The sequence below is a fragment of the Grampus griseus genome, assembly GCF_964374135.1.
Source record: "Grampus griseus genome assembly, chromosome: 11".
Lineage (NCBI taxonomy): Eukaryota > Metazoa > Chordata > Mammalia > Artiodactyla > Delphinidae > Grampus > Grampus griseus.
In genome coordinates this window covers 77,272,193-77,284,964 of record NC_139005.1, presented here as the reverse complement: position 1 = coordinate 77,284,964, position 12,772 = coordinate 77,272,193, and the positions used below count along the sequence as shown (strand labels likewise).

General features: G+C 37.2%; 1 protein-coding gene across 3 annotated transcripts in view; it reads left to right on the top strand.

Annotated features, from left to right (window-relative positions):
* NR2C1 (nuclear receptor subfamily 2 group C member 1) overlaps positions 1 to 3,119 on the top strand; it is a 41,509-nt gene extending 38,390 nt beyond the window's left edge. For all 3 annotated transcript variants that reach the window (XM_082665130.1, XM_082665128.1, XM_082665129.1), the window contains exon 14: positions 1,345 to 3,119. In XM_082665130.1, the coding sequence (XP_082521256.1) occupies positions 1,345 to 1,519 (175 nt within the window). In that variant the 3' untranslated portion in view covers positions 1,520 to 3,119. The remainder of the gene's footprint in view (positions 1 to 1,344) is intronic.
* The last annotated feature ends 9,653 nt before the right edge of the window (positions 3,120 to 12,772 follow it).

Sequence of the window (12,772 nt, the reverse complement as noted above, 5' to 3'; positions counted from 1 at the left end):
AGTTTTCCTATGCCGCCTCCTACCAATTCTGTGTATATAGCTCAGCTGGTGGGAACAGACAGGAAATGAGTAGTTTGAGCAGTGGAGTGCATGGCTACAGAAAGGTTACTTAATTCTGAGGCTGCTGGTTTCACTTGTTCTCAAGTGTTAAGAGTCGAAGGCCTTAGAAAAGAGGAAGGATAAATGTGCCACCAACTTTTCAGAAAGGTGGTTCTTTTGGTGTTGGTTTTGTTATGACTTTTTTTTCAATTTTTTAAAGTTTCAAAAGTTGTCTTATACCTCATTATACAAATAAATACAGTATTTAAAATGTTCCTCCTTTTTGACATAACAGCTGCTTGCTCATCTCTGTTCGATTAGGTTCCAGGTTCTTGGACCTCTGGAACTCTTTCTTAGTTTCTTACATTCCTAGTTATTTTAAAATAATACATTATCTTTAGATAGCAGTTTTCAGCTTATAATGTACTTTCACGCAAGACATTGTCCTGCCTTTAAGAACCTCACTAGCACAGAAACTGGCAAGGATCATTTTGTTGATTGTCACAGCACTGTGAAAGAGACAGGGAGTGATGGCTTACATGCATTCACATAGCTAAGGGGTAATTGAATCAGGATTTGGATCTAATGGTTTTGATTCCATAATTTATGCTCTTCCCAGTAATAACAACTATTGCCTATTTTACTATTCCCAGTACTTTTTTGAAAAGCAAAACCAAGAAAACTGTAATCATTGAGCCTCATGTATCCTGATAACATAAAACATTGCTGTTCTTATAACCTCGAATGAGTTCCTAAGCTGTTAAATTTATAACTTGATCCACAGTTTAATAACTTAGTTCCATGGTCCGTAAAACCAACTGGAGGTAGCACAGCATAGCAGTTAAGAGCAAGGCTTTCCAATGAAGTCTGACAGACTGCATATATATCCAGGTGATTGTCATACAATCTAAGGCTTGAGAATACTAAAGAATTTATTTATTTATTTATTTATTTTTGCGGTACGCGGGCCTCTCACTGTTGTGGCCTCTCCTGCTGCGGAGCACAGGCTCCAGACGCACAGGCTCCAGACGCGCAGGCTCAGCGGCCATGGCTCATGGGCCTAGCCGCTCTGCGGCATGTGGGATCTTCCCGGACCGGGGCACGAACCCGTGTCCCCTGCATCGGCAGGCGGACTCTCAACCACTGTGCCACCAGGGAAGCCCTAAAGGTTTTATTTTAAGTTCTGAAAACTAGATCTTTATTAAATTAGGCCACAGACAGTATTCATGCAGAAATTACTTATATCTTTCTACTAAATCACTCTTTGATTTACAGCCTTGTTCCCCCTTCCTTTTGTCTTTTGAGGTTGTCCAGACTACTACTCAGATTGCCAGCTTTGAGGTTGATGAACGCTACTATCACCGAAGAATTGTTTTTCAAAGGTCTCATTGGCAATGTGCGAATTGACAGTGTCATCCCACATATTTTAAAAATGGAACCTGCAGATTATAACTCACAAATAATTGGTCACAGCATTTGAAAGCTGAGATCTCAGTTTAAACTGATTGTTCTTTCTTACTGGAACACAAGAAGACACCAAATTGAACTCATTGCTTCCAGGGCATCTGGAAGTTTTTACTTTAAAGAGTAACCAAAAACCAAGATATTTTTATCTTCCTTAAGAAGAATTTTTGAAGTGACTAGGCAGGTAGCAGGAATTAGAATTTCCCTTCCTGTCTTATTTGAGTGAGTAAAAAATACTATGAATTTATTCTTGGCTGAGATGACACCTAGAGCCGTCACCTCTTGACTAAGATATCTCCTTTTATTTTATAAAACAAATAAATAAGTCTCTCTTTTTTTCCCAGAATTGTGTTCTATTCATGTTTAACTTCATTATGAACTACTACAAACACTTAATGGTCAGAAACCCCTAAGGAGGATTTTCTTGCATTTTACTCTTCTATATTATAATCTGTTTGTTTTAATTACCTGTCAAAAGAAGATTATTTTATGCTCAGTGGTATTATGATAACATTAGAACTATAGGAAATAATAAGTGAATATAGGTATTTTTTTGTCTTTTGTACATATCATGGCAGCATTAGCATATATCACTCTCATTGCTGGCAATGAGACATAGGCCATTTGTGATCCTTTTAGTGTTGTATATTATTAGTTATAAGCACTTTTTATTTATGTATGTAGCAGAAAATTGTTTTTGAGAATAAGAGGGTTCATGTTTTAATATTTTTGGTTTACTGTTTTATAAAAGTAGCAGAGACTGATTGAGCCCCAAATGTTTCAATATTTCAAAATAGATATTAAAATTGTTGCTCTTCCATTCCACAGAAAGCGTCTATCATCTCTCCCTCGTTTCTGACCTGCATTTATAGTTTCCTGACCCTTCTCTGGGTTTTAGACAATTTCTTTTAGGTCATTAGAAATACCTACTTTGTGAAATAATGGATTTATTGTAGCCAATCTGTGTTTTCAAGATGAGTTAGACAATTATTTTAAAGCAATTGATAATTTTTTAAGACTTCAGGTTTTTAGCATATAAAGGAATATGCACTGATTTTTCACTGTAAAATGGGGAAGGGCTGTTTTAACAATAGTGTGAGCATCAGCCTGAAGTGCTGCCTTGTTACTACCACAGCAGAAGCATTTTAGGCTCCTTGGATGTCTTCCACAGTAATGTTTTCCTTAGCAAAACCTAATACTGTTAAATATTTCTTTGCTATAATTTCATGATGAATTATTTTGGTATGTCTATTTGTTGGCTTTTTTTTAAATATGGAGATTTTATTGCACTCAGTACATTTTTTATAAAGATTTTTGCAATAGAAGAGAAGCAGAATTTGGGGGAAGGATATGGATTTTACTAATAGTTACTTTATAGTAAATAAGAAGTTTTAAAGTCAATTTACAGTCTTTATCAACTTATTAAGGGAAACATTTTTCCCTATTTAAAACATGAATTTTGTCAACAGGTTTATTTATAATTATCAGCTGGGAAAACTACATTTAGTACAAAATACTTAGATGGAATAATCAGTAGGTTTATATCTTTATAAACCCAGTGAAGTAAGCCAGGGATTCAAGAAAAAATTCTTTTAAATAATGTACTAATGGTTAATTAAGATACATGTTTCAGGTATTTTTCCTGATTATAGTTATATTTGGAAGTGTTTTTTAAAACTATATTAAAATGTGACCTGCATTACAAATTTCTGTTTTCTGCCAATATATTTGATTTCAGAGTCCTGTTTCTTCAGTGTTTGGTCATCCTTTTGTTTGTTTGTTCCATTGTTAAGAAATCTCTGGTAAGATTTATTACAGTACTTTCAGGAAGGGAGGAGTATGGAAAACATTTTCATATCCCAGTATTTTAGGATGATTTACAATTCAGTTTGAAGACTTGCAAATATTGCAGTTTGACTATTCCTTAAAAATCTTTCTCTCCTGAAATCTCAGTAAAGTGTAACCACACAATGACAAATGAAACAGGAGAGAAGAAATCAAAGGATAAGAGAGTTGAATAAATTTTTGGAAAACAAAATGCAGGTAAAGAAAGACTGACTTAACAGAGCCAGAACCAAGGAAACTGAATGCCTGCAAAAGGTGGTACATTGAGAAGAAGCCAGTATACCAATGTCCAGAAACAACGTTCAGTACCCGGAGGATCCAAGTGCTCATTTTCAGAGATGGTACTTGGGGCATAAAAAAAGGATTGGTTGCAAATCTGTTGACAGAATCATTGAACTATCTTTCTCTATGCTTACTTAAGTCAGGTGACCAGTTTCTTTCTTTCTTTTTTTTTTTTTTTTCTTTTTCTGGCCGCGGCATGCGGAGTCTTAGTTCTCCCTACCAGGGATCACATCCATGTCCCCTACAGTGGAAATGCGGAATCTTAACCACTGGACCGCCAGAGAAGTCCCCAGGTGACCACTTTTAATCCTTCAGCCTTTTCAAGCAGGAGGCCAGAGGTTAATAACCTTGAGTAACTAAACCAGAAGATCATAGGATTTATAGGATACCAGAGATAACAGAAGGCTTGGATTAGATAGTGTTGAAAATACGGATTAAGTGGAAGTCTGCATTGAATATGGGTGCCCTAAGCATGTTCCCAGAATGCTGCCTACTGGGTATAGGCTTCTCTGCCAGGATTTTTCTCTTTGGAGAAACTAATCGACCCTAGAGAAAAGATCTCTAGACACTCGCTTTTGGTTGTGCCTTGATAAGAAGACTACTTGCCATTTTATCACTCTTCAGTGAGTCCCAGTATTTCCAAGTCATATATGTCATGAGGTTTCCATTCAGCTTTCTAGTGCCTACTATTAAATATGAACATAGAACCAGGATCATCAGATATTTGAGGAAAATTTCTAATACATAAGAGATCAGATATAATCTGATGGGTGGGGGCAGATACAATGCAGTGATCAGTAAAGTACCCCCAAATATAATTAATATTTTGAAAGAAAGTAGATGTATTCATTAAATGAAAACAGGATGCTTTGAAAAGGAAAAGGAAAATGTGGAGCAAATTTTCTGGAAATTTAAAATAATAGCCAAAGCAGTTCATTAGAAGGGTTGGAAGATAAAATTGTTGAGGAACGCACCCTGAAAGTACAGTTGACCTTTGAACAACACAGGTGTTAGGCATACAACCAACTGCAAATCCTGTAGTACTATAGTATGTATTTATTGAAAAAAATCTGCGTGTAAGTGGACCCACACAGTTGAAACCCGTGTTGTTCAAGGGTCGACTGTATAACCAAAAGACAAAGAAATAGAAAATGAGAAAAGACAAAATTAGAGAATCAGAGCAGGATGGCTAACATTTTAATAGTAAGAATCTAAGAGAAAAGACTTGAAGTAAGGAAATTATTAAATAATACAAGAAAAGTTCCACAGGACTTGTGCCTCTTAGGTTGAAAGATTGACCCGTTAAATGAAAGAAGATCCATACCATTCCTGAAATCAGAACAGTATAATCAAAGAAGATAATGTATTGCTGCTTCTAGCAGTATTGTGGAATAGATACTCTGAAGGCCTCTGATCTATTGCTGGGCTCACAAGAAGCGGCATGAGTTCTCAAAGAAGCTAAGGTTGTTGCAGGTCACGAACCCTCCCTGGTCCTGGCAGAAGCAAATAAAAATCTCTGGAGAAAACATTCATAATTTAGATCAGAGTTTTGCACACTTTTCTGTAAAGGGCCAGAATGTCATTATTTTGACTTTGAGGACCTTACCATGTCTGAAGCAACTACCCTGCTGTTGTGCAAAAGCAGCTATATAGACTATACATAAATGAGTGAGCATGGCAGTGGTCCAATAAAACATTTACAAAATCAGGTAGTGAACTGGACCTGGCCCTTGGGGTGTAGTTTGCTGAACTCTAATTTAGAACCTCAACTGTCACAGATTAAGCTCAACCAAATATGAGCTCACAAAATTATCAAACTCACAAGGAAACAAGCCACTTGAGTGAGCCAGCATAAGCAATATATATGGACCCTAAATGATAATGTTAGATATTGAAATTGTACATGATTATAACTGCACATGATACGTCTTAAGAAGAAAAAAATGGAATCAAAAAGTACGCAAGAAACAGGAACAACAAAGATGACCAAACAGACGTTAAAGCAAGCAGAAGCAACATTTAGAAATTTTAAAAAACTTGGTGAAATCTTAAAAATCCATGGTGAAAGACTATGCCTTCAACACATACATGATTCAAACCCCTTCCTAAAAGTACATTGAAGCACAGCCAAGGATTTTTTTAAGGCATTATCTCATATACACAAAAATACTGTGAGAGAAATGAGAGCCACAAGATTTTGAAAGCTGGAAAAAATATTAGTTGTGATCAACTCAGCAGACTTAGCTTCAGCTGGTAAATCTGAGAAGCAACCTGATTTGCACCCAGTTTGGCAATACCAAGTGTAGAGTGTATGGAGCAACCCTTGTACATTGATGGTGGCAGTGTCGGTTGATAACAATCATCTCCAGTCACTTTACATTATATAGTAAAGTTTAACATGCATGTATCTGTTATTTGCCCTAGAGAAACTCTTATGTGTGTATCATGAGGCATACAAAAATGTTCATGTTCGCATTGTAAGAGCAAGAAAACAGCCTGTACTACTTCTGGAGGAGTAGGAGCAGGATGCAAATAGGGTAGGACACGGGGCTACCAGAGTGTACGTGGTGCTCCAGTTCTCTATTGCTTTGTAACAAACCACCCCAAAAAGTGGTGGTTTAAAACAACAAAATGTATTGTGCTCTAATCTGCAAGGTCAGAGCTTGGCAGGGACAGCTTATCTGATCCATGCAGCCACAGCTGGGTCAGCTCAGTGGGCAGGGGTTGGAATCTTTGGAATCACTCACACATGTGTCTGGAAGACATGTAGTGGCTATCTGCTGGGACTTCAGGTGAGGCTAAAACCAGAAGGCTTTCATATTGGCTCTGATTTCTGCATCAAAGATGTCACAAAGCTCTGTGCAGAAGTGGCAAACTCCTAGAAGAGTATGTGGAACCAGAAGTGTTGTAGCCATTTTTAGAAAAGGATGTATCTCGGCAGCCTCACTAGAAGCCCAGTATAGACAAAGGCTTATCTTGACAAGATTTGCTGGTTTGTATGCCTTTTGTCTAATGGGGTTGCTTTATAAATTGATACATAAGAAACTGCAAGAAGTTAAAACAATTGTGTCACCTTGGGCTAAAAGATACAGAACAGTGCAAAGTATAAAGGCTTTTGGACCTTCAAACTTCTGTGGGCAGGAAGAAAGCTGAAAAAACTACTCAGCTACAGACATGGGCTCCATTTTGTGAGAAATGAAGGGTAATTTCCACATGGCTTTTGGGGCAAGTGTTGATATAGAGAGCCAGTGGAAGCCAGAGAGGTAGAGCTGAGTTTAAATTCTAGCTGTGTCATTTTGTAGCCATATGATTTTGTCATATTCATAATAAAATACCATAAACTGGGTGGCTCATAAACAACAGACATTTGTTTCCTCACAGTTCTGGAGGCTGCAAGTTCAAGATCAGGGAGCCAACGTGGTCAGTGAGGTTCTTGTAAAGGCCAGCTTGCATGTTGCAGACTGCTGACTTCCTGCAGTGTCCTGCCATGGTGGAAAGGGCTAAGGAACCTCTTTTAAAAGGCACTACTACCATTCATGAGGGTCAGCCCTTATGACTTAAGTATCTCTCAAAGGCCCCACCTACTAATACCATCACCTTTGGGGGTTAGGATTTCAGCATGAACTTTGGGGAGACACATCCAGACCACAGCACTCAGAAACCAAGCAGCATTGCTTCCATATAATTTTATTCATTGAGGCAGACACAAAGGCCTCCCAAATTCAGGGGGAAATAAACTGTTCCTCTTGATGGGGAATGGCAAAATTCTGGAAGAGTATAGGGAACCAGAATTTTTTTGCAGCCATTTTTTAAGAAAATCTGTTACAGATAGTATTATATTTCTTAAGCTTTGTTGTACATTCTTAAGATTAAATAGACTTAGACTTTATTTATTACTTTTTTTAAATAAATGTATTTTATTTATTTATTTTTGGCTGCGTTGGGTCTTCATTGCTGTGCACGGGCTTTCTCTGGTTGCAGTGAGCAGGGGTTACTCCTCATTGCGGTATGCGGGCTTCTCATTGTGGTGGCTTCTCTTGTTGCGGAGCATGGGCTCTAGGCACGTGGGTTCAGTAGTTGTGGCTTGCAGGCTCCTTAGTTATGGCTCGTGGGATCTAGAGTGCAGGCCCAGTAGTTGTGGTGCACGGGCTTGGTTGCTCCATGGCATGTGGGACTTTCCTGGACCAGGGCTCGACCCTGTGTCCACTGCATTGGCTGGCGGATTCTTAACCACTGCGCCACCAGGGAAGCCCTAGACTTAGACTTTAGTATGTATTATTCACAATATTTGATAAAAAATAAATAAGCCTTGTTTAAAAAAATTAGGTAATTTTAGACCTTCAGATCTCCAAAATTCCCTGTATCCAGGGGAGAGAAGTAAGTTCTTGAGAAGTTGTAAGCATAAACTGGCCCTTACATGGATACGTACCAAAAAATTCAGTAAACTATATTGGAGAATGGGACAGAGTGTGTGTGTGTGTGTGTGTGTGTGTGTGTGTGTGTGTGTGTGTGTTGCAAAACAGCTATATCCTTGTCTTCTATGTTGGGAAGTCAGATAATGCCTAAAATCAGAAAAATCTAGAAATAATATAAGCATGTAATTTTTAGATATGGTAGTGAATATAAGATAAACAAAACAAAACAAAAAAAGATAAGCAGCTAAAGAGTTGAAATAATTCCCAACTGTTTTAGGGAGTTGGAAATTGGGTCCAGAGGCAGACCTTTATGATTCTTTCAACCAAGTAATAAATGGACTAAAGTACAATGAACTAAATTTAAAAGAAGAAAAATAAATGGATGAGCTAAACAGCAGATTAGATTGCGGAAGATAGAATAAAGATTTCTGGCAATATTTTTGTTCACATGAGCAAGGCAATATTATCTGAATGGATTCTGCATATCTCTTTGGTTTTTTTTTTTTTTTGGCTTTGTAATAATATTAAGTCAATGACAAAAATCAGAACAGGATGTTATGAAAAAGGAGCAATCAGACATCAAGAAAGAGTCCTTGAAATCAAAACTATCAGCATTGAACTGGGGAAAAAATTGTGTATCAAGACTGAATATACTGTACCTAAATAAGAAACAAATTAGTGAACTGGTACACAAAGGTGAAAAAGTGGCTCAGAATGTAAACCACAAAGGTGGAAATGGAAAATATGCAAGTAAAGTTAAGAGATACGACAGATCAATCCAGAAGGGCCAGTGTTTACCTTATATCCAGATTCTGAAAAGAAGAAACAGAAGATGGAGTGGGAAAACTATTGAAAGAACAATTTCTATAACTAAGAATGACACATCTCCATAAAGACAGTGTTGAATTCCAACAAGGATCAACCAAAAAAAGCCCAAGATAAATCCTCATGAAATTTCAGAACTTTAAAGAGAAAGAAATATTTGAAAAACACATTTCTTGCAATGGAATAAGTATCAGATTGGCAGCAAGATTCTTATCAACTATATTAGATATTAGAGGTCAATGTACCAATGCTTCCTAAGTTATATGGAAAAATCATTTTGAACTTAGAACTCTATAGGTAATAAAGAGGTAAATTTTATTTCCAAAATGCATTTTTGGGAAAAAGAATGCCTCAATAATGTACTCCACCAAAACAAATACAAACAAAACAAAAACAAGCAAACAAATTATGGCATTCTAAGAAAGAAAAGTATGTAGGATCAAAGATGTAGTAAGATTCATTCACCTAGAAGCACAGGATAGGAAATCAAAATAATCTGTGAAAACTTTATTCAAGAAGGCATATGCCTCTTCTGTTATTAAGAAGTAATTTATCAAACTAACATTTATTGAGAACTAGCACTGGGTTAAGTATTTTTTGTGCCTTCTCTTTTTTAATCCTCACAAAGTCCCTTGAGGTAGGTAATATTATTAGCCCTGTGTTACAAATGAGTAAACTGAGGTTTATAGATGCTAAGCAACGTGCCCAATATAGCTAGCTAGGAAGTGATAGAGCTAAGGTTTGAACAAGTAAAAAACCCTAGGGAAGGTCTCCCTAGAGAAATAGCTGATTGTAGATCTAGGGCAGGAAACATACTTTCAAGGTAAGTATAGAGACATCTCACACCAGAAGGAAGAAAGCTAACAAAAATCACTGGGTTGTGTCTCAAGGACTCAAGCATCAATCTGAAGAGGTTTCTAATTGCCAGAGATAAGATAACTTGGTAATTAATTAGAATAGTAACTGTAATAGATTGCAACATAACATATTTAAATCCATGAGTTCATAATGATACTTTAAAAGTGCTAAGGACATGGTAAACACAAAGAAAATACCTATAGAAGATACACACCAAAAAATGAGAAAGTAATCAAAGTAAGTCACTACAAAAAATAAAACACAAAGTAAGGCAGCAAGAGAGGAAAAAAGGAACAAAATAACAGGACACGCAGAAAACAATTAACAAAATGGCAATAGTAAGTCCTTCCCTATCAGTATTTACACCTCAAGAAAATAGAAAAAGAAGAACAAACCAAACCCAAAGTTAGCAGAGGGAAGGAAGTAGTAGATTAGAGCAGAAATAAATGAAATAAAGAATAGGAAAAAAAATCAGTGAAACTAAGAGGATTTTTTTAAACATTTTTAAAATATTTATTTATTTTGGCTGTACTGGATCTTAGTTGCAGCACATGGGATCTTTGTTGTGGTATGCAGTCTTCTTAGTTGTGGCATGTGGACTCTTAGTTGTGGCATGTGGACTTCTTAATTGCAGCATGCACGTAGGATCTAGTTCCCTGACCAGGGCCCCTGCATTGGGAGCGTGGAGTCTTACCCACTGGACCACCAGGGAAGTCCCAAGAGTTGTTTTTTTTAAAAGATCAACAAGTTTAGCAAACCCTTAGCTAGACTAAGAAAAAAAAGACAACAAAAATCAGCAATGAAAGGGAGACATTACAACTGATGCCACAGAAATATAAAGGATTTTAAGAGTCATTATAATGCCAACAATTACATGCCAACAAACTAGATGGATAAATTCCTAGAAACACAGCCTACCAAAACTGAATCTTGAAGAAATAAAAAATATGAATGGACCTGTAACTATCAAGGACATTTGATAAGTAATAAAAATCTCCCAATAAAGAAAAGCCCAGATGGCTTCAAACAAAGCTAGAGGCCTCACATTTCCTGATTTCAAATTTTATTACAGGGCTACAGTAATCAAAACAGTATGGTGATCAATGCAACAGAATAGAGAACTCCAAAATAAACTCTCAAGTATATGGTCAAATGATCTTAAACAAGGATGCCAAGGATACCCTATAGGTAAAGGATAGTTCTTCAGCAAATGGTGTTGGGAAAACTGGATATCCACAAGCAAAAGAATGAAGTTGAACCCTTACCTTACACCAAATATAAAAATCACTCTGGGGGCTTCCCTGGTGGCGCAGTGGTTGAGAGTCCGCCTGACGATGCAGGGGACATGGGTTTGTGCCCAGTCCAAGAAGATCCCACATGCCGCGGAGCGGCTGGGCCCATGAGCTGTGGCCGCTGAGCCTGCCCGTCCGGAGCCTGTGCTCCGCAACGGGAGAGGCCACGACAGTGAGAGGCCTGCATACCACAAAAAAAAAAAAAAAAAAAAAAAAATCACTCAAAATCAATGAAAGACTATACATAAGACAGAAAACTATAAAACTCCTAGAAGAAAACTTATGGGAAAAGCTTCATGACATTGGATTTGGCAATAATTTCATGGGTATGACACCAAAAGCAGAGGCAACAAAAGCAAAAATAGACAAATATGGGACTATATCAAACTTAGAAACTTCTGCACAGCAAAGTACAACAGTGAGAAGGCAACCTACAGAATGAGAGAAAATATTTGCAAACCATGTATCTGATAAGGGGTTAATATCCATAATGTATAAGAAATCCTACAAGTCACCACCACCACCAAGAACAACAACAAAAAATTTTTTAAGAAGCAAAGAATTTGAATAAACATTGCTCCAAAGAAGAAATACAAATGGCCTCAAGCATATAAGAAGGTACTCAACATCATTCATCATCAGGGAAATGCAAATCAAAGCCACAGTAAGATATCACCTTATACCCATTAGGATGGCCACTATCAATAAAAAAACAGAAAATAACAAGTGTTGGTGAAGACGTGGAAAAATTGGAACTCTTCTGCATTGTTGATAGAAATGTAACATGGTGCAGCCATTATGGAAAACTGTGGAGTTGCTTCTTCAAAAAAAAAAGAATTACTACATGATCCAGCATATGTGATATGTGTGTATGTATGTGTACACACACACACACACACACACACACACACTTCTGGGTATATATCCCAGGGAATTGAAAACAGGATCTAGAAGAGATATTTGCACTCCCGTGTTCATTGCAGCATTATTTGCAATAGCCAAGAGGTAGAAGCAACTAAAAACACCCATCAAAAGATGAATGGATAAAGAAAATGTGATATGTACACACAGTGGAATATTATTCAGCCTAAAAAGGAAATCCTGTCACATGATAACAACGTGGATGAAACTTAAGCCAGTTGCAAAAAGACAAGTCCTACATGATTCCATTTATAGCAGGTATCAAACACTTAGAAAGTAGAATGGTGGTTGCTGGGGGTTGGGGGTAGAGGGGAAGGGGAGTATTGTTCTATGGGCACAGAGTTTCAGTTTTGCAAGACGAAAAATAGAGATCTGTTGCACAACAATGTGCACATAGTTAACACTACTGTATTGTATACTTAAAGATAATCAAGGTGGTAAATTTTATGTTCTGTGTTTTTTACCACACACACACACACACACACACACACCCCTCAAAGATGCTAGGAAACCAAATTGTAATTTTGAAAACTGTTAAATAAGGGAGAGAATCATGCATCTTTCCTGCCTTTCCTGTATGAACTGTATTTCAGGAACCAAACAGTTGAGGGGTTTTCTCTTTATAGATTTGTAGCTAATAAATAAAGAAGGAATGAAATTATTTAGGCAATGCTCAGCAGTGGCTGCTACAATCACAGGAAATGAAACAAGCAGACACCCTGTGTACTCCTTAATAGAAGGATATCATCACCTATGAAAATGTACTTAACAACTAAAAAAAGAACCCAGGGCTTCCCTGGTGGCGCAGTGGTTAAGAATCCACCTGCCAAT